General features: G+C 41.8%; 1 protein-coding gene across 1 annotated transcript in view; it reads left to right on the top strand.

Annotated features, from left to right (window-relative positions):
* TGFBI (transforming growth factor beta induced) overlaps positions 1 to 17,586 on the top strand; it is a 63,801-nt gene extending 46,215 nt beyond the window's left edge. Inside the window, exons 11-17 of the mRNA XM_083181863.1 lie at positions 242 to 378; positions 1,432 to 1,562; positions 5,497 to 5,621; positions 6,445 to 6,547; positions 12,200 to 12,270; positions 13,771 to 13,795; positions 15,289 to 17,586. Of these exons, the coding sequence (XP_083037989.1) occupies positions 242 to 378; positions 1,432 to 1,562; positions 5,497 to 5,621; positions 6,445 to 6,547; positions 12,200 to 12,270; positions 13,771 to 13,795; positions 15,289 to 15,329 (633 nt within the window). The 3' untranslated portion in view covers positions 15,330 to 17,586. The remainder of the gene's footprint in view (positions 1 to 241; positions 379 to 1,431; positions 1,563 to 5,496; positions 5,622 to 6,444; positions 6,548 to 12,199; positions 12,271 to 13,770; positions 13,796 to 15,288) is intronic.
* The last annotated feature ends 5,649 nt before the right edge of the window (positions 17,587 to 23,235 follow it).

The following is a 23,235-nucleotide window of genomic DNA, read 5'->3' as shown; positions in this document are numbered from 1 at the left end:
TGGCTGCATACAAATACAATATAACATAACATACGTTAACCAGAAGTAGATCATTCCATGGGAACATTGCATTGGCACTGATCAGAAATTGTAAACACATGTTTGTAAAAAATCACACATACTGTAGTAGAGTGTGTCCAGCTCCCTGATGCTTTTCTATGATGTTTTCTATAACTTTATTGTTACTTAGAAATGTAGAAGTTCCCATCAGCGTTAAAGAGCAACTGATTATTGTATTTAGGCTCTCTGCATTGAAAACAGCTGTATTGATGCTCATGACAAGAAGGGACGATATGGAACTTTATTTATTGTGGACAAATTGTTAACTCCACCATCAGGAAATGTCATGGATGTCCTTAAAGCTGATAACCGTTTCAGGTACAGTATACATTTCCAATACTGTAAACTCAATGGTAAAATTACATCATAGTACTTTTATTAGTAGATTAGAACAATTGATTACTATAATGGTTAAGAAATATGTATGTTCTTATGTTCAAGTGTTCTTGCTACTGTTACAATGATGGGAAAAATTGCTGGGCTGAAAACCGCAAAGAGCATACTCACTGAGCGATTTTCGCCCTTCTGAGCGATTTTCCCATTGGTGGACAACTTTTCATAGTAGGACACTATGGAATGCTTTCTACCCAGCCGCTCATCTGTCGCCGAACAAGAGTTTTCATGCAAGCCCAAAAAAGTTTTCTATAAAAAGAGCTGTGTAGATTGACTCCTACAGTATGTCATAAACCCAGAAGTCCAGTGAACAATGCCCATCACAAAGGGCAGCTCTTATCAGCAGAGCTGTCCTTTGCATTACTAATTTGTTAGTACGTATGCGGTTGGTAACAATGCTGCACACAACAAGTGCTGTGTACACATAATTGCCACTGTAATTTCAAGCTCACAGGTAGATGTATTATAGAGGCAATGATTGTGCCACTGTATCTCTTCATGCTTCACCTCTTTACCGATGTGAAGCAGGAAACATACTGTACCAATGAGACATGTTAGCATCACTGATGCTACAGTGGGAGAAATAAAAATCCCCCTCCGGTGATCAAATTTAGTGCCACAGTGCATCAGACTAGTGCCAATGCGCTGTGTCCTATCTTTGGGCCTGGGCCACTGGGCATGCAAAGTATTCACAACCATTGAGAGATTTCCTTAGTGTGCAGTCCGGAACCCAGCCGCCGCCTCAGGTAAGCACATATACTGGCTGATAACACCTGACGATATATTAAAAAATAACAGAAGCAAAAGTGAGCTTATAATTTTTTAATACATCTAGTTGATTTACCGTAGCCAAATACTAGTATGGAGATGGCAAATTGTTAGTTGTCTGCAGTGCTTTTATACATCCTGCGGTTGTTATGATGTCCGTTCTCGGAGAATGTAATGCTAGCAAGCCAACTGTTCTTCTTGTTATTCTAGCACGTTGGTGACTGCAATCCAGTCTGCTGGCCTCACTGAGACACTGAACAGAGAAGGAACTTTCACCGTCTTTGCTCCAACAAACGAAGCCTTCCGCGCACTTCCAAGAGGAGAACTAAACAAACTATTAGGTATGCATATTGTCTTGTTGCAACACACTGTACAAGGCAATGTATTAGTTAGAATACATGCCAGAAGTGAAATGAAAACCATGCAGGCACAGCGTGATGCTTCTTCTTAATACAATCTCCAAAAATAATCTGTTCTAGATTAATGGAATTTTACATACTCTGACTACTTAGTGTACTTCACGCGCTAAAGCTTCATTGCCATAAGGAAAATATTGATATCTGTCTAAAGGTTATGAGCCAATAATAGAGTTGGCTACATAATTCATGAAAGCAGTGGTAGAATCAGTATATAAGCTTAAACAATAGCTAGACAGAATGCAATAGACAGGGTGAGATTAACACTGAGTAAGTGGGACTATAGCCCCAAGCCTAGGCATACAGTTAGACCCATCACCATAATGATGAAGGCCACGTGGTCACCATAGGTGCTAAAACGGTGGGGGAAACTTATATTAAAGTTTGCAGGTAAAGTGGCAGAGATAAAGCACTAACCAATCAGCTTCTGTCATTTTACTGACTTTAAAAAATGACAGTTAGGAGATGATAGGGTAAAGGTGCCCATACACTAGTAAGATTTATTTTCAGATCTGGGTGGTTGGAATAAAAACATGGCTATGGATGAGTGACAGTTTTTCAGTTTTCCAGCATTTCCAAGCAAATGGTCAACTGTCATTTGCTCTCATCCATAACCATGTTTTTGTTCCAACCAGCTAGATCTGAAGATAAATCTGCATGTGTATGGCCACCTTAAGGGCAACTCACTTGTAGGGGTTTGCGAATGGATGTTACACAGTAACATCCATTCCCAGGGCAGGGGGAAACTTCCACATCTTTTGATGGTCACCGACCATTGAAAGATTTAGAAGGTGCACTCAAATTAAAGTGACTTTCAAGTCACTTACATATGCATGCATGCTGGGAAGGAAATGGGCGGGCAGCTGACATCTGATGATGTCAGGTGCCCGCCCTCTGCACCCGTGACATGGCCTCATTAGCTTGAGAACGCCCAGCATTCTCATGGGAAAGCCCATGAAATGCTTGGTGTTCCCATATGCTAATGGCATTGTTAGAGGGAGGTGGGCCACAAACTGGTATCTTTCCTAGGGCCCCATGAGGTCTAAGTCTGCCACTGACTGTTGGAATTCAGACTTTCGACCCATCATCCGGCACCCTTTCTAACAATAGCCATTGATCTTTTTCAGTCCTATTCCCATGTGGCATTTAATCCAGTGCTGAGTATGGGTGATATAATCTGCAATATTTATTTAGTTACTGTATTTCAGAAAAGGCTTTATTATTAGTTATTTATTTCAAGATACAGTACTGCTCTCTTTGTTGGTAGCAATGCCTTGAAACAAATTACAGCTACTGCACATATGCTGAACACAAGCTACAGTAAACTGAAGTTTCTGCATTTAGATGCATTTGACAGCTTTAATAAGGAAATTGTTACAGTACTGACCTTCTGTCAAATATGTATAGCTAAGGATAATATACTGACATTACTGGAAGCATCCATAAAGATGCACAGTGAGAGGGCTGTTTGTGTCCTGTAGGGAGGAATTGATAACGCATACACTTGAAAGAGAACTACAAAGCTGTAGCCCAGACCTAAGAACCAGGGATAGATTGAAAGAACATGTCCACATTAATATAGAACTGCAACATATGGTTTAGGTTCAAATTTCGAGAGAAAAAAAAAACTATGCCCCCAGCACACTGAAAATGTACATACTACATGATAATAGAAATGCAGAGAATTCAGTGTACATATATGTGTAAGCTGCCAGGTCACGTCAAGGCATCTCCATCCTGGCAGTCCCTACCTTTCCGAAGGGGCATAACTCTCAGAGGCAATGGAGTCACCTGCCTCCGGACAAGGGCGCCAACAGGTCGGCTGGCCCCAGAATTGAGGGGGCGTTGCCACCGGGAGGGATGTAGGCCAATCATAAGGGCAGCATGATGATCAACAGATAGACACCAGCTGGCCACATGATTGGCCATAAATCAGAAGTATTACAATTGAATTCATTTTTTACACATTTATGCAATTTCTGTACTTTTACATATTTAGGGCAAGATGTACTAAGCCTTAAAAAGTGATCAAATGGAGATTGACAAACCTCCAACCAATCAGCTCCTACCTGTCATTTTTCAAACAAAGCCTGTGGCATATCTGTTACGAACTGATTGGCCGGTTGTTTATCACTATCCATTTTATCACTTTTCAAGCTTAGTCCATCTTGCCCTTAGGGAGACACTGGGGCTTATAGAGTAACTACATGCCCTACATGGAATTCATACTTGCCTACCTGACCCTCTCCTTCAGGGAGAAAATGCCCTGTTCCTGGGCTTGCCTGGTAATGTATGATTGCCATCACCTGTGATGAGCTAGTTAATTGATAAGAAAGGTGTTTTACCACAGGTGCTGGCAATCCTACATTACCAGGGATGTCCAGAAACAGAGCATTTTCTCCCTCATGGAGAGGCTCAGGAAGGAAAGTATGAATGGGCATCACATAATCCATTTTTTAATAGGCCCCTGAATATTTTCAGCTCCAGGCCCTTAAATTGGCCCTGGTCCTATAAATAGAGGGTGTGAGATCTCTGTGCAGCAGTCACAGAAAGGTTTCATTTCTGCAGTTGTCTAGCTACATTGTTGCTAATTTTTGCAGAAGCTGAAACCACACCAACTGCACTTTACTATGTCCTCCTCAGCATCAGGGTCAGATTAACAATGGGGCAGATAAAGTTGCAGCTCCAGGTCTTAACATAAAAATAGGCCCATCCTCACGTTCCACATATCCATAAATAATAATTGTTACAATTACTTTCCTATTTTACACATTTATACCATTTTTGTACTTTTATATATTTAGGGAGACACTGGGGCTTATACTCTGTACCTGTGTTTGTGTGCATATTATTATTATTATTATTATTATTATTATCCTTTATATGGCGCAACGAGGGTTCCGCAGGGCCCAGTTACAGAGTACACATAATCAAACAGGAAAAACAGTGACTTACAGTTGAAGACAATACAGGACAAATACAGGGTAAATGATTATAGGAACATCGGCCGATTACTGCAACATAAGTATCCAGGTGGCAGCAAACAGCATGTTTTGTTGCAGTCCAAGACTACTGAAGTACTCTACACACACACAGTCTATTGGCTGTATCCAGCAGCTGAGCTGAGCGGCGCGCAGATCCTCCCTGCGCTCATCACAGTGTGTGAGCCGGAGAGAGACTGACGGAGACACTGTCCTAATCACTGTACTAATAAGTGCCTCCATCTGGGTCCTCCGTGCAGTGAGCAGTCCAGAGTGCTTATAAAAATATTAAGGTGGGCTACAGTCACATTTTATGAAATATATAAATAACAATGTATATACATATATGATTACATTAAAATAGGGGGAGGGGGCACAAAATTGTTGTGCCTAGGGGCGGCCTGACCCCTAAATTCGCCCCTGACAATATCTATGTCTTCACCTTAGGGATGTATTCAATGGTTTTTGTGAGCTGTGACAGCAAGCAGTGCTGACTGTTTGCTGTCACAGCTCGCAGGGTCAGTATTCAACTGACCCCCTTGCTAGGAAACGGCGTGTGCGGCCACTAAAACAGCGAGGCTTGCGTCTAAATGCAGCGGGCTCCCTGCATTAGCCACGAGCCTCGCTGTTTGGGGGAATCCTCGCCGTCCTGTGACAGTGAGGATTCCCCCGGAACGTAGAATAGGGTGAGCAGCCGGCGCGGGGGTTAAACGGCGAGGATCGCTTGTTTTCGGCATTGAATAGGGCCCTTAGTTTTATTGTAATTTGTTCTAATTGCCTAACCCACCTCCTACAGTTTTTTTTTACATATTTCCTGATTTAAGGCTTTTGATTTTAATGACATAATATATGTATATGTTTGCATATTGTTTTTTAAGGTAATGCGAATGAACTCTCTAATCTACTAAAATACCATATTGGTGAAGAGATTCTGGTCAGTGGGGCAGTAAGTCAGCTTGTAAGGATAAAGACACTACAGGGTGAAAAGCTGGAAGCTATTTCTGTAAGTTCTTATTTTGATGTTCTGTTCAGTGCATGTAGTTATCATTTATAGTGATACATATCGGTAATATACATACTATTGACATTTACTTAATGCTGCAGATTAATGCAAAGTATGTGTTCCTATCTGAAATGATAACAAGTACTGCTGTGGTAGCCATAATTGTGTGTGCCATTTTCAGGACTAGGTTTAACCATCGACCATGCAAAAATAACACCATAGAAACTTGTCCACTCTCAGGACGATGCATTACTGCCACACCTGGACTGCATTGTGAATGCTACGATAATTTGGGGCCAATAATTAATGGGTCCCAAAAAACCCTAGCTATCATACTGGTTCATGTCCCTATTTCCCCTTTGAATGCAAAACAAATACTTTAAATCTATATATTGTGATCTATGTGCCCTATGTGCCCTAGGCATGAGCCTGGATTGCCTAATGGATTAGCCGGCTATAACAGAACTGTCCATGAGATTTGGAGGAAGATATGTAGAGTAGGGCCCAATTTGATGATTGCAATTGCCCGCTCAGTGTCCAATTAGGAGGCTGCTTGATATGATGTGTGTCATCATACTGCGTTCCCGTGAACTTTGCCAGATGGTAATTCTCAATGTGGAGAATGGCCTTCTCTATTAGCAGCCAGGAGGCTTCCCCCTAAACTGTGGATATAAAGTAAAATGCTCTGTGGTCCTGGATCTGTCTACCGGAAAATTGTCATCCAACTTGCTCCATTAAATAAGACATACAAGTTCATGGCATTCAGTACTATAACCCTAAAATGTATGAACATACTGTCCTTAACTTGTGATATTATTTGCAGAAAAATTCTACGCTACATGTAAATAAAGAGCCTGTTTCTGAAGCAGACATGATGGCGACAAACGGTGTGGTTCATGCTATGAATACTGTGTTTCAGCTGCCATGTGAGTATTAAAGTATTGTCAGAATTTGCTTTTAATCAGTCATTTCTATTTAATTAACCATAATCTTGCAAGTGGCTGTAATGTTGTGTGCTGTGTGCTGCAAAGTAATATGATTCCGGATGCACAAAATCCAGCCTTCGCTGTTAAAAAACAGATGTTCTGCAACATTGGACGAGATGTAATAGGATGAGATTTTTAGTCATGTTCCAAAATAAGCCCCCAGCATAAGCATCCCCGGGCTCAAAGAACCGGTCCTGCTTTTAGAAATTCAGGGGACAAAAATCATACGGGATCCTCAGGATTTCTAAACCAAAACCAGGCTCAAGGTCCCTGGTTCCCAAAATACAAGGAACAACATGAGTAGGGGTCCCCCATATTTTGGCAACTAGCATCAAGTCCAAACAGCCAACAGAGTAATGCCACAGCCGGGGGAAACTTTTTAAGCAAGTTCCCCCGGCCAAAGCATTCCTCCCTGTGGCTGGTCAGCCCAGGCAGGGACCAAGAAGGAGTAGTGACCCCCCAGTAAAGGGGTTCCCCCTCCAGAGTTAACCCTGCATGGGTTGAAGCCCAGGGCTATCCCCGGTGACCCTGGGTGCTGGGCACCGGACTGAACGTGAAATAGTTAAAAATAGATATAAACTATTGTGTAATGTTGTGAAACTACAAAGTCCCAGCAAGCCTGCACTACATGCAGGGTCTTGGAGAAACACACCAACCAGTCATTTAAGAGCCTGCTGGTACTTGTAGTTCCACAACATGAGAAAAAGTTAAATAAAACACACACACGAACCAGACCAGTATAACTATATTTCATACTACAGTCATGCGCCTAAGGATTCCCTTGAAGGCCAGCCCTCTTCTCCAAGTAAAATCCAATAGGGGTACCTCCGGTGTACATTGGTTGCTTCACCGGCTGCACGTACCACCCTGAATGATTGTTGACATACTTGGCTTCTCCCACAAACCAGGGGTTAGGCCCGCCCACCAGCCAATCAGGAGTGGCCTCTAGGAAATCTCTGCTCCTGATTGGCTGGTGGGCGGGTAAAGTTTTCCAAAAATTGCACAATATTACATTTGTGAGTTGTATACTTTATAATGCGAAAACATCTGGATGCGAATAGAAGTGTGTGAAAATATCGATAGGTCATAATGTGAAAAGTTTAAATTTATATTTTCATATACTTTTGTATAAATTAAGTGTAAGTGCCATTAGCCATAGTTTGTAAGCTTGCAGCAGGGCTCTCCTACCTCCAAGTCTGTCTGTTGTTACCCAGTTTGTTTTATCACTGTCTACTATTGTAAAGCGCAATGGAATCTGCTGCGCTATATAAGAAACTGTAAATAAATAAATAAACCGTTCATCAGACTGTGATCCTGTGGCAGCCAATATCAATGCAATATCGGCGGCCGCGGGGACCGGGAGTGGTGCAGTGGTGGAGGGAGGGATGGAGCATGCTGGAGATGGGGGGAAACGGGGGACATGCTGCATTAAGCAGCATGGCCCTCGCTAGGATATAATAGAAATAGACTGTGCTGTACAGTCTATTTCTACTTTGGATTCTGATGCCACACATTGGGATCGGAAGTGCCTAAACACTGTGCAATTTGAACTAACCTGCTATAGATTTTGACTATATAAAAATGGAGCGCATCTCATTTAGTGGTGGTCTTGCAGTTGAATTGCTGACTATCAGCCTGCTGCAGCCACCGGAAGGGGATGTGCGCACATGAGACACTCGCAAGTCTCCCTCCAATGGAGCTCCCTGTCGGTCCCCACCGGCTCCACGTTACTGTCTTCAAAGACCAAATGAAGATATAAATGAGTATATTTCACTGTTAGCATCTCCCAAATGGTGAACCAAGCAGCTCCTTTCTGCTGCCTATTCTCTGTTTTACAGCTTTCTCTGGTTTAGTCACAATGCCAGATACAAGCAAATAAATGTTGAATCATAGAAACATAGAAACATAGAATTTGACGGCAGATAAGAACCACTTGGCCCATCTAGTCTGCCCCTTTTTTTAAACATGTTACCTCAAACCATATTTGATCCTTATTTTTTTGTAAGGATATCAATATGCTTATCCCAAGCATGTTTAAATTGTACTACTGTATTTGCGTCTACCACCTCTGTTGGGAGGCTATTCCACTTATCTACTACTCTTTCTGTGAAAAAATTCTTCCTCGCATTTCCCCTGAATCTTCCTCCCTCTAGTTTCAGTGCATGTCCTCGTGTTCTGTTGCTCCTCTTCCTGTGAAGAATGTCTCCCACCTGTACCTTGTTAAAGCCCTTGATATATTTGAAAGTTTCTATCATGTCCCCCCTTTCCCTTCTCTGCTCTAAAGTATACATATTAAGATCTTTTAGTCTTTCCTGGTACGTTTTGTGATGTAGGCCATGCACCATTTTAGTTGCTCTTCTTTGTACAGTCTCTAATGTATTTATATCCTTCTGGAGATATGGCCTCCAGTACTGAACACAATACTCTAGGTGAGGTCGTACCAATGACCTATACAGTGGCATTATTACTTCTTTCTTTCTACTGCTGATACCTCTCCCTATGCAACCAAGCATCTGACTTGCCTTCTTCATTGCTTTGTTACATTGCCTACCTGCTTTTAAGTCCCCTGAAATGGTGACACCTAGATCCCTCTCTTCCTCAGTAGTTTCCATTATAGTGCCATTTATACTATATTGAGTCTTTGGATTTCTGAGACCCAAGTGCATGATTTTGCATTTTTTGGCATTAAACTGTAGTTGCCATTCTCTTGACCATTTCTCTAATCTGCCTAGATCCTCAATCATTTGTTTTACCCCTCCTGGTGTGTCTACCCTGTTGCATACCTTTGTGTCATCTGCAAAAAGGCACATTTTACCCTCAATTCCATTAGCAATATCACCAATAAAGATATTAAAAAGCACCGGTCCAAGTACAGATCCCTGGGGTACTCCACTTGTAACCTTTCCCTCCTTTGACTGTACTCCATTTACTACAACTCTCTGTTTTCTGTCCTGCAACCACGCTCTTATCCATTCAACTATCTTAGAATCCAATCCCAAGCTTTCAAGTTTATTTAACAGTCTGCGATGTGGGACAGTGTCAAAAGCTTTACTAAAGTCTAGATAAGCTACATCTACAGCCCCACCTTGATCTATTACTTTAGTCACCCAGTCAAAAAAGTCAATAAGATTTGTTTGACATGATCTTCCCCCAGTAAACCCATGCTGTTTTGGATCCTGTAAATTGCTGGTTTTGAGATATTCTACAACTCTTTGTTTTAAGAGTGTTTCCATCAATTTCCCTACTACTGATGTAAGGCTCACTGGTCGATAGTTGCTTACCTCTTCCTTGCTTCCACTTTTGTGCAGTGGGACTACATTCGCTGTTTTCCAGTCCTCTGGGATTACTCCAGTAGCTAGTGACTGGTTGAATAATTCTGTTATTGGTTTTACCAGCTCCCCTTTAAGCTCTTTTAGTATCCTTGGATGTATCCCATCTGGCCCCATTGATTTATCCACTTTCAGTTTTGAGAGTTCTGTGAGGACTTTTTCCTCTGTAAATGTACTTGCCTCTCCCTCAGTTTTCTGACTATACTTGCAACTTAACTGTGGCCCCTTCCCCTCTCTTTCAGTAGTGAATACTGAGCAGAAATATTTATTAATATTATCTGCTATTACATTGTCCCCCTCAAGAAAACTTCCACTCTCTGTCTTCAGTCTAATTATTCCACTTTTTGTTTTTCTCCTTTCACTTATATACCTAAAAAAAGTTTTCCCCCCTTTACCCACTGACTGGGCCATTTTCTCTTCAGCCTGTGCTTTTGCACATCTGATTACCTTCTTAGCCTCCTTCTGTCTAACAAGATACACCTCTTTGTCCTCATTCTTCTGCGTCTGCTTAAATTTCTTAAAGGCCAACTTTTTTGCTTTCACAATACTTGCTACTTCTTTTGCAAACCACAATGGCTTTCTTTTTCTTGTGTTTTTCCTAACTCTTTTGACACAAAGTTCTGTTGCTTTTAGAATTGCACTTTTTAATTTTTCCCACTTATCCTGCACTCCTTCCACGTTCTTCCACTCTGCCAAAGAATCCCTTACAGAGTTTCCCATCTCTACAAAATCAGCCTTCCTAAAATCTAACACCTTTGTTTTTGTGTGCGATGAGTCAGTCTCTGTCTTTATTTTGAACCATACTGCTTGATGGTCACTGGATCCCAGATTTTCACCCACATTTATGTCAGATATTCTGTCACCATTTGTAAGTATTAAGTCTAATATTGCGTCCTTACGAGTGGGCTCCCTCACCAATTGCTGGAGGGATGCTCCTTGCAAGGAATTCAGCATGTCCCTACTTCTGGTGGAACTTGCAACAGGCAGCTCCCAGTTTACATCAGGTAGATTAAAGTCTCCCATGATTATCACCTCTCCTTTTAATGCCATTTTGTATAAGAGGTTTTGTAGAATGGTTTTGTAGAATGCCTCTAGATCCGATGTCTCCTGGGTCCACTTATAGACGTGTAGCCCTTACTTGTAGAGTATTAATATGTGCCTGACCCTGAAGCGCTTTGGCTGGCAGCTTTGAAACTCTTTGCAAAATATGCTGAAATCATTAGTCTCAAAGATTTGAGATACTTGGCACTCCCCAGGTAAAGGCTGTGAATCAATGAAATCTAGCTCACTCATAACACATGCAAATCTCCTCAATAAATAAAGCAAGACCATGTGAACCATTAGGATGCATGTCCATTCTATGCCAGATTCACGGATGTGATCCAACTTTCCGTATGTCGGGCCCAGTATTTTGTCTATGCCTTAGAACCTTCTTTAACCCTGAGCTGGCACATGTATGCAAAGCTGCAGAAATGCATCCAGTGTACACAAGTATTCACATCTGTTTCAGATATGTTTGATGTAAAACAAATAATTTTTTGCTAATGCATAACACTATACAGTAAGTACATTTCAGTAACATAGTTAGGTGCCATGTTTCCAGAGATCTGCTCTATAGAAATCACTGGGAAAATAGCACCTGTGCCATTTTTCTGGAGATCAGCAGATGGTACGGGGTATATCGGGTTGTTTGAGCACTCAGAGAACCCCCACACACGTTTCCCTGTGGGCAGCATGACTCTGATGCCTCACATAGTGTTTGAATATATTTTTGGGGTTGGCTGGCATTAAAGCCAACCCCAGGTATGCCTGGCCCCGGTAACATTTTTGGGACGTGCCCTAAAAGTGGAAGGTGTGGTCAGTTCCCATGATTAGACCACTTCCCCAAAATGTTTAGAGGGGTGAAAAAACACTCATGTTTTGCCCCCACCTCAGCAGCAGCATACACCTACAGCATGTGCTGTGCTTGAAAGCAGGCTCAGCATGAGCTCTCACGCTGTCACTAAGACACTCATGCTGAGACTGCTGTCAGCACATACTGTAGATGTGTGTGCTGCTGCTGCTGCCCAGGAGGGATGGAGGAGGAAGGGGGCTGGACCAGGGCCCCTGCCGAGCCCCTCCAGCAAGCCCAGGTAATTTGTATCCCCCCTCTCGGCGGCCCTGCTCATACACACATGTTATATAAAACCCACATATTTTTTTAACACAAGAAAAGGTTTCAAGTGAAATAATATATGTTTTCTTATTCAACATTTTCTTTCAGCAAAGTCCCAAGGAAATGAACCCTTAGATTTTGGGATTCAAAACCGAAGACTAGCTGCTGCATATTCCAAGGTACTAGCACTTTTCACAACACAATTAATACATTTCAATGACTACAAATGTGTTGATAGTACTCTATGATGTACCATTAAAGTTGGTTGGGGTTATATGGAGTCAACTTGGTAAATTTGGGGTACAAAGAGAGTGACTTATGCAAACTTGCATGCATTATGGCCACAGACCATGTTTGCGTGCTTGGAAGTATATGTGAATATTCTCTCATATGAAGAGTTGCACTCATCTATACAGCCGCATTGTCCTTCTCCATACATTGCTGTTATATCACCACTATAAACATACTGTAGACATGCACCCATCCTCTACGTGACACAGGAGCTCCATCCAAAAACATGCATTTCTGTGCAAAAGCAACTCAGCACGGCAGCAATTCTGCCCATGGCACACCCTCAGAAGGTTCATCAGCCCAACAATGTTTTACAGGTATATAAGTTATGCTAACAAAACAAGAAGTGTGATTTGTGTCTGTACAATGTTGTGTAAATACAATCGCTGCAATCTCCCTTTATGCATGGGATAGAAAGTTGATATCTGTTTCCTGTGCCTGTTCATATGCAAGAGACAGATGAACACTACAGTAGGGACATGACATGAATTCTGTGGGTCCGATTCCCAGGGCTATTCAATTGAGCATGCTGTTATAACCAACCTGAGGGTTACTTTTTGCACCTCTGTGAGCAGAAATCTGACTTATCTTGTGCTGCGATGCTGTTTCTGCCTTTAGAATGGCACAGACAGCATGCTGACAGGCACTTAAGTTGGAGAATGCAGGTTCTCACGACTAACCACCTGGCTTAAGAAATGAGAACCGCATTACAGCTCTCTCAATTGAATAGCTCCTGGACCTCCTTCCCGATACTACTCATATCATGCTGAAGTGAACTGACCCAACTGATTCTTACTTGGCAATACATTCAGGGATCTTTGTGCCTTTATTGAGATCTGCCAAATTGTGTATACTGAATGTTTATTATTTACAGCACTGTTAAGTCACTATCTTATTTGCTCCTCGATCTGGTAATTGAGATGCATCAGCATGTTTATGTGAATACAGATGCCTGCAAGCAGAAAGACAGAATAGAACCTCTTCCAGGAACCTAATTCAGATATGTTGATGTTTGCTAAGTAAACAGCAATTAAATGAGCCACAGACCAAGTATTGTGATCACATTCACATGAGAGAAATAGATTGCTCTTAGTTTGGGGTCTTGCAATGCCAGACTAAATGTGTACATAAACTTGTATATATATTGTGTAAGCACACAACTGGCAATGTATACATTCTTTGTTGCAGTGTTTGCTACTAGTGTGGCATGGCTTCCCAGAATGCCGTAGTATCTAGCTCATGCAGTAAGGACAAAAGCTGTTATTGATCTTAGTAAGTCTTCCCCAGACCAGAACACAGAACAATGTAGAGTCATCAGTCATTTAACGTAGTGTCAATGTTTTACTGTCAAATAATCCCATTAACAAAAATGTATGCTTTCTTTCCAGGTGTCCCTCAGGAATGCCCGATTAGGTAAACCCTTTATTTATTAATTCTGTAAGAACATTCGGAATACATTTTGACCCTGATTCTGGTTCACTCGCAAAAACTATTTTTCTCTTTACTGGACAAAACCATGTACACTGCAGGGGGGGGGGGGGGGGGCAGATGTAACACGTGCAGAGAGAGTTAGATTTGGGTGGGGTTTGTACTTCAAACTGATATCTATATTGCAGTGGAAAAATAAAACAGCCAGTAATTACCCTGCACAGAAACAAAATAACACCCAATCTAACTCTCGTTACATGTACATTTTAGACAGAAAAGTCTGAAAATCCTGGCACATACACGGCAGGTCATTTTGCAGAGAGCAGCCTGGACCCCCCCCCCCCCCATCCTTCATACAGATAACAAACTGCCATGTTGAAAATTTCTATCCAGTAATTTGCTGAATAACACAGGTATTTCTTCTGAGTGAAAGGGTCAACCCGGGTCATAAATCATGTGCCCTTGACCCTGGTCAATTCCAGGGTCGGAGACAAAGGAATTTACGACTCGGGTGTGCCCTTTCACATACAAATAGGTCGCAAGTCGACGCAAATGGCCATCTTAGTAAATTTCAGCTTATGTAGCTGCCCACAGAAAGGTGGTCTGCATGGCCAGTAAGTCTCCATGGTGACACACAGACCCTGGACTTTCTTGTCCCAGAAAATGGGGATGACAACCCCTGTTTCCAGGAACCCTGGCAGCATGCAAACTCCCCACCCCTCAATGCTTCTGCTTGCTAACTAGGGCCACCGGGACAACTACATTGTGGGGGCCCCTTCAATAAATGATCCCTTGCCTTGTACATAGTGCTCAACCCCCAAAACTGGGCCACCTGGGTATCACCTGCTGACTGCTGTAATTTCTGAATTTTACAGCGCAGTGCAGTGTAGACAACAAGGGTAGATAAATTAAGCTCGGTGAAGTGATAAAGTGTATTTTTATTACCACCGGCCAATCAGCTCCTAACTGTCATTTTACAAACCAAGCCAGTAACCTTTATCATTTCACCGAGCTTAATAAATCTGACCCCAAGTCCCTTCATCAGCAGCATGGACGTGATATGTCATGTGCTGCTGATGAGGGGATTTGGGCTGTATTATACCCGAGTGGCACAGTCGGGGGGTGGGGGTCAGCCGTTGACTCAATTACAGGGTTAGATTACATTGTGTAGGGAATCACTGTATGTGGAAGCTCCAGCTCCACAGCCCGTGCCCCTACTACCTTAATATGGGTCTTGGCAGAGTAGAACTGTGGGCGACACGTCTGCAGAATAGGCCTTGCGTTGCTACAGATTCCCAATAATTTGGAATTTAGAAGCAGCAGGTCTCCTGCGTCCATCTCTGACTCAGCCCCCTGCATGTGGACAATAATTCAGGAGAAGTACCAAGTTAGGCGAGGGTACAGGGTGTAACTTTAGTATGTCTGTAACTGATTGTATTCTGTTACTAAGGCTTCCACCTCCACCGTCTCTCTTTCAGCACCTGCATATTCCAGGCTAATGGCAAGAATGAAACAATAGAAAGTGAAGTCTGTGGAGTGAGATCCGGCAAGCGGTCACCACCATCAGTGCCTCCTCGTATTTAATAGCAAGAATCACATTGTGTCTGTAAAATGACTTTGTTTTTCCTTTTAACATGTTAAAGACCTAGCCAAAATATTGTAACTGTTATCCTTGCTGGAGGCGTTTGTGCTAGATCCACATGCTGATGATCTAAGAACACATACTTGTTGACAATAGTTTATTTTCCAGAATAACACTCAGACAGTGTACAACAGACAATAACCTGGAGAAACACTCATATACAGCTACACCCCCCCTCCCAATATAGTATTTGTTTTAAGATTGTAATGGGTTTCTTTTTACCCTAAGACTTTTCTTATGGAAAGTACAGTGTTGTAATGATGCCTAGCTTCACATACTGCATACATTATATTAAGTTTGTCCATTCAATAAACTGGAAACAGGACCTGATGCAGAGGTGGACAATGTCCCCATTTTGTCCCATGTTTTATGGCGTGTGGGAGCCGCAATGTGTAGGTGCCATGATATAGCTACAGCCTTGGTGACTGTGGTGTTAGATGCAGTGTGATTGACAGGCTACATGAGTTTGGGGGTGATAATGGGGAGGGTCTGTAAAAACAGAGGTGTGTCTTTTCTATTTTGGGGGAGGGCCAAAGGAATAATCTGAATCATTGGCCTCAGTAGCTTCGCTGTGATGGACATTCAGGTGTTTAATGGCTGGCGCAATATTGATCCCATTCTGTGGCTGCGGACACGGGCAGCGGATCTAAGTAGCAGTAGTAGGCAGTGAGCAGATAAACATCTACCGAGGATACAGCAGCCAACCAGACTATATCCACCTCTGAATCAGGCCTGTGTTCTAATGGAGTCCCAGTGTGCATATTGTAAATTGGTTTGTTGCATTGTCCAGGTGATATAATGGCTGCCCACACTGTCTATAGGATCCTAATGCCACAACTCAGTTGCATAAACGTTTGTGCTGAGATTATAAGTGGAAAGCTAAGGGAAGGGTTAGCTTACAGAGACCAGGACAAACAGGATGATAAGTCTGCACATCCTTAAGATGCCCATAAAAGGATAGATACTGGATTCAATCCAATGTCTATCCAATTTTCCTTGAAATCCAGAACACCCTTGATCATGCCCACACATCGAACAATTGAGTAAAGGATCAATGGATTAGATGGGTCTTTAATGACCCATTTAAACCTGAAAAATCATATACCACATCATTGTCTCATCGTTTATCGTGCATACACATGGAAAGATGTGGCCAAATTGTGCATGGGTTGTTCATCTTTCCACCTGCTGAAGGGATCAGCAGGCTCAATGAACAACCTGTGGGCACCTGCATATGATCTTTATCATGCCCACACACAGTAAGTTTTGAAATGATCGGTTGTTCCAATTGGTTGGAACGGCCACATTGTTTAAAAAATCTTACCATGTGTGGTGGCCTTTTGTTATGACACATGTTTCTAGATTCTGGCAAAATGTGACAATAAGTAAATGCATAAGAAAACATTTCTCTTTTAGGTTCTACTGTGACAGTGACTGCAAACACACATTCCAATTTGACTTAATTATACCGTATTTTGATTGTATTGTATGGAAAGTTACAATATACTTTACAGTTTTTTTCATAAATTTATTAGAAACCGTGTTCTCCTAACACAATTGCCTTATACCATGTGTGGTGGAATAGAATAATTGAGATTCTATCATACAGTATTCCCAACATGCATTAATACTATTAAAACATATGTGTGTAATTTAATAATAAATCATTGTATACAATTTTTTACATTTATAGTCACGTTGCAAAGATGTGTGACGTTGTGTGATGACATTTTTATGCAATCTAAACACATTTAATTCAATTGAAATAGAAAGACTCATCCATTTTTTTTTTAAAAGTGCCATGGTTTTGCCTTGTAAATGATTGCAGCTGTAAAAAAAGGTCTGGCTTCCCATATCGCAAGCAAACCCGGACGCTATTACATAGGACCCCTTGCATTTTTATATTTGTGGTCTCACCTCTGTCATTTCATTGCTTAAATGAATATCAAGAGTGCGCTACTAATTTCTTTCTCTTACAATGTTTGCAAGATAGTTGATATGTTTGTACAGTAGGCTCAAATCTTCATTTTCAATAAAAGCATTGTACTGGTTACCACTGACCTGATGAAATATCCTCACAGCAATCTGCCATTCAGAAAATGCAGAAAATAAACAACACATTTCAGTAATAATATTCTCGTTTATTGGTTTAGTCTTTGCAGAAACATTATAATAAAACTTTGAAAATTAGAGTTGACAGCATTTACGTGGTGTTTTTAGAAACAGCATTTGGGGCCTTATTCTAGTTCACTCTTAGAGGCAAATAACTTCTCAGAAGGACAAAACCATGTGCACTGAATGGGGGTAGATGTAACAGGTGCAGATAGATTTAGATGTGGGTGAGTTATTTTGTTTTTGTGCAGGGAAAATACTGACTGCTTTATTTCTACACTGCAATATAGATCTCACTTTGAAGTAAAACCCCACCCAAATCTAATTATCTCTGCATACTATTTCTGCCCCACCTGCAGTGCGCATGGTTTTGTCCATCTAAGAAGTATTTTGTCAGAAAGAGTGAACAAGGCCCTTGGTGACTTATGCCCCTTTCAGACCGCACTTAAAAAACGGTATTTTGCTGATTTTTAACCATTTTAAAACAGTAATCTGTGCGGTCTGAAACGTGCAGAACCACTTAACCGTTTTAAAAAAGCAGTTTTAGCAAAACGGTTAAAATGGAGAGTCCTACCCATTTCAGACCCGGTATTTTGGAACCAAAATCGGGTCTAAAACGGTATTTAGGACCCAGCCAATAGTGGTCCGCTCTGTGCATATCTAATGAGCGGACCACTATTGGCTTCCCCCCCAACTTGGGCAGTGCAGGAAGGTAATGTACCCCCTGCCCCCTGTACCCCCTGCCCCCAGCACAGCGGTAAATCATTAAACCCCTAAAGCAATAAGGACAGGCGGCGAAATAGGGCTGCAGGGAGAGATACTCACTCTGGCGGCTGTGTGTGTGCAGCAGGAGAGGAAAGCCGGCTGCCGGGCGCGGTGGGTGCAGGAGAAGCGTCCGGATTCATAAAGCACTGGGCAAGGAGTGACGCACCCGGATAGGGGACCTAGAGCTGGCAGGGACTCGGCATGGGTGAGTTGTGCCGTCCCTCCAGCAGCGCCCGCCCCCTCTCCCATAGGCAGCGGCTTCAATGTTACCTCACACCCGACAGTACTCAGCGCACCCGCACACCCGACAACTCACTCAGCATGGGTAAGTTGTGCCGTCCCTCCAGCAGCATCCGCCCTACCTCCCATAGGCAGCGGTGTCCACGTTACCTCACACCCGACAGTACTTAGCGCACCCGCACACCCGACAACTCACTCAGCATGGGTGAGTTGTGCCATCCCTCCAGCAGCATCCGCCCCCCAACGCGGGAAGCTGGTATATGGGGTGCAATGGGTAGGCTGGGGGTACTGTGCTTACCACTGGCTTTGATCCTGTATTTGTAAACTTTTCAAAAACGGGTCTGCCAGGTAAAAAAAAATCGGCACTTAAACTGTAATATACCGTTTAAGAGATGCGGTGTGAAAGGGGTTTTACCTGGCAGACCCGTTTTTGGAAACGTTTTCAAATACAGGGTCAAAACCATTTATGCGGTCTGAAAGCAGTATTAGCAAGCTGATAGTGTACTGTAGCTACTCTTGCAAAGTGATTTGCAGAAACTGTTCCTTGAGAGAACAACTACAATAGTTTGATACCATAGGCAAATGCAGGGAAGGGAGGGGGGTATCTGGTTGCCCGGAAACCACCCTCCTCTTGGCAAGTGGCTTAAATTATGAATAGCAACAGGTATATAATATGATCAATAGAGCTGCCATCCCATCATGCAATTGATTGGACAGAGAAGAGCTACTGCACATGCCTAGTGTACCAGCTTCTTCTACTCCATTTACTTTAATAGACCAGAGAGTAGCTGCCATGAAGAAGAGACAGGAGCCTTACCATAAAGTGGGAGATTATGAGCTTAGAAAGTGCAGTACTTTTATTGTGTCCCTGGAACAAATCCCATCTAGATTCCACTTCACTAGGCAGGTGATACCCAGGATGTACAGAGACTTCGGAAAAAGTGTCATCAGAGCCCTGAAAATATGTGGCTTTACCCACTGTCCACTTAGCCACGTACATGTGGACAAGTGGTACAGGGAAAACTAAGGACTATATGACTGTGACAGCCCGCCTTCCGCAGCAACAGAAACATCTCTAAAATGCCAGCTCCTTCCAACACAGGCTACGATGTGTATAGAAAAGGGATAGTGAAGCGCCACACTGGTGGGATCAAATAATTAAAATGTTATGCATCATACCCTCCGGTAGTGTAGGAAGGAATGTCCATGAGTTGGTTTTAATTCCCGTATTCCAATGACATACAAAAAAACAAGACAATATATGGAATAGGATTAGTCCAAAAAATTGTGTATATTAAATGTGGGTCAAGATGGGAAAGATGTCATGAAAAAGTTTTTTCTCCTCTAAAACCTGGTGTTCTTTTATACTCTTCTAGGGGTTCACCACGTGCATTCACGGCAGAATGTAAACTTACATGTAGGCTTACATAAATATAATGTGGGATATAATCATCAAGGTATCTTTAAAGGGACCAAACAGAACTCGAAATTGAAGCTCCAATATGCTTACATGTATGCTTACTTGGTATAAGATGATGATTCTCTCATAAAGGTTTCTTTCACATCCAGATGAAATGAATCCTCCATCCAGTGGTAGATTAAAAAACTCTTTTGTTTCCCATAAATACCAAATAACAAAAGAATGTAAAAATAGAGTCCTCTTTTACCACTTTCCATCTCTGGGAGTATATGATGGAAACCCGGGGTGTCTCACCAGTTCCAGAACAAGGGAATTTGAAGGATCAACTTTAAAACACAAAAGGAGGTACCCCACAAACGTGTTTCGACCCATTGGTCTTCCTCAAGGTGGTACCTCCATCAACCACAGTACAGGTATATAAACCCTTCATACAACTCCTCCCCTGGGTTAGATATTGAAAATACATCTATACACACTGTTAGGTGAATAACTGTAAGCACATTGGGTTCATAACCTTTATGAGTTCCTTAATCTGCAAAAATGGTGAATTTTTAGCTTCCAGGCTACGATGTGTTTCACCGGTTTCAGTAAGAGCCACAACACAGACAACCTCTTAGAGACACCGATGGAAATCATTGCGCAGTGGCTTACCCCACTTATCCTGGGGACAGAAAAACCGAATTAATGACTATACACTTATATTGTGGCCACAATTTAATAATACAAATAATTATTAAAAAGAAAGACACAAACACATAACATATAATAAAAAATCCTTCTGGATAAAAACCCAAAGCACTACGGGTTAAATGCTTATTAACATATGATGATTAGTAATTATCTGCTCATCCAATTTTCAGATAAGGCACATATTAGTGGGTTAGTCCATAATTGAACAAATGATAATATTAAACAGTCCTGTATCGTCACTGCTTTGACATAATCATCATGTTAGTGATTTTATCAAGTAGATGTGTGCATGCAGATGTTATTAGCAGGCCATAGGTTACCTTGTTAAAGGCACAATGTGTTCATGTCTGGCCAGACAATACAATCCATATACCTTGCAATGTTATGATGTACATGGTGAGCTTCCATGCCTCCCAGCTGCTGATGCCGCCCCCACAGCAGCAAAAAGGGATGTGGCCTCGTGTGAGCATCGCACATATAGGCCATGCCTCTTCCTGCTAGGCCACTCCCCCAAATTGGGGGTCTATAGCACACCCTCCCTCCCTCCTTCCAAGGGCTGTAAAGTTAGGATGTATACCTATCTATCTACCTATCTATCTATCTATCTATCTATCTATCTACCTATCTATCTACCTATCTATCTACCTATCTATCTATCTATATATATGCATCCCAACTTTACAGCATTGGAAGGAGGGAGGGCGTGCTATAGACCCCCAATTTGGGGGAGTGGCCATCAGGAAGATGCATGGCCTTTATGTGCGATGCTCGCACGAGGCCACATCCCTTTTTGCTGCTGTGGGGTCAGCGTCAGCATCAGGGAGGCATGGAAGCTCACCACTTACATTTCACCTATAGCTCAAGTTGCAATACAGGGCATCTTTCATACAATTCTAACCATATGTCTCACAATACAAACATTCACAAATTAAGGGGGCGCAGCCCATAACGACAGTGTGAAGAGCACCCATAGGGCGCGATGAATCACCTAGTATATATATATATTTTTTTTTTTTACCCAATAGAGGTATGGCGCCTAAACCAAAGTCCAAATGCACTCTTGCACGTTCCACATCCAGTGAAGTAAGCAGGAGATGTTTTTCCAATAACTGTTTATTTTTCTTCAAAGGATTGTCAAGGTAAAAACGCTTGTAGAAAGTCCCCCTGTAGAAAGGGACTTTCTACAAGCGTTTTTACCTTGACAATCCTTTGAAGAAAAATAAACAGTTATTGGAAAAACATCTCCTGCTTACTTCACTGGATGTGGAACGTGCAAGAGTGCATTTGGACTTTGGTTTAGGCGCCATACCACTATTGGGTAAAAATATTGAGCTTTGTTGGTTCCCTATCCCTCAGGGAACTTAGTGGTGGGCAGCCGAGAATCTAATTGCAACACATTGTATACATATTTTTTGAAAGAGGCTATAGCGCGCATTGGAATATTGGGGATATATATATATATATATATATATATATATATATATATATATATATAAATATATATATTCCCACAAACGGACACAAATGAGTTAAGGAATAAACAGACAAAAAAAACCTATTTCTGTGATATATGGCACTTAACTGAATAGCGATTATATTCTAACATTTTTGGACTCCATATTAACTTTTGACACTTAATACTAACAATCACCTGTCCTGAATAGAAGAAATATGATCTACTGGCTCACGTGTTTAATAAATAGAACTTTGCTAGCACAGATACATCCCTCACATATTTGGAGGTATTCATGTTTATTTAATAACACTGGTTTGTTTTGCCCAATATGCAAGCGGAGGTTTAAGTTTCATCGCTACCCAAATTTACATACACGAGGGGGATATGGCATATTGTATTTACATGCAAGACTATTGAAATGCTCTAAGTAATAACTTATGATCATTTGAAGGTTTGATAATTATTGGTTTATTTTATATTTAATTATGTTTATTATAATTTTGCTATATTATATATTGTTTCAGGGCCTGATTAACCAATAGGTTTATTAGGCTGCAGCTTATTAGGCGCTGGGTCCAGGGGGGAACTCAATGCAAGCACAATAGATTGCCCTGGGATGAGAAGCAAGCAATATCTTGTGACCCGGGAAAAGGAGATCCTTTTGAGAGCCACGGCTGGCTCGGCCGCTGAAGCTGTGATTGCTGCCACTGACGCCGTTACCAACACTGCTAGGGCAGTAAGTGGCAATGTGAATGCCACTTACAGATTTTTAGCTGAACACTAGAGGAGGTACCTGGCGTTGCCCGGGTTTGGTTGTGCAATTAGCCTTACAGGTTGATTCTCCTTTATCCAAAATGCTCGAGACCAGAAGAATTTTGGATAACGGATTATTCCGTATTTCAGAATATATTTATATTTCAATCATGTATCTTGAGGTATCTTGCATTTATGTTGTACAAACACATCAAACACATGAAATACGCACTGATATAGTTTATTTGTGCATTAAAAAAAGGTTTCAAAACATGACACAAAGTTTGTGTACGATCTCAGATACTGAATTTAAATGCCAAGCAATCATTTTCTTGCATGTATTTAGT

This window comes from Crinia signifera, chromosome 4 (assembly GCF_055691185.1).
Source record: "Crinia signifera chromosome 4, ASM5569118v1, whole genome shotgun sequence".
Lineage (NCBI taxonomy): Eukaryota > Metazoa > Chordata > Amphibia > Anura > Myobatrachidae > Crinia > Crinia signifera.
Note: the sequence above shows the minus strand (reverse complement) of the source record. Positions and strands in the feature narration are given on the sequence as shown.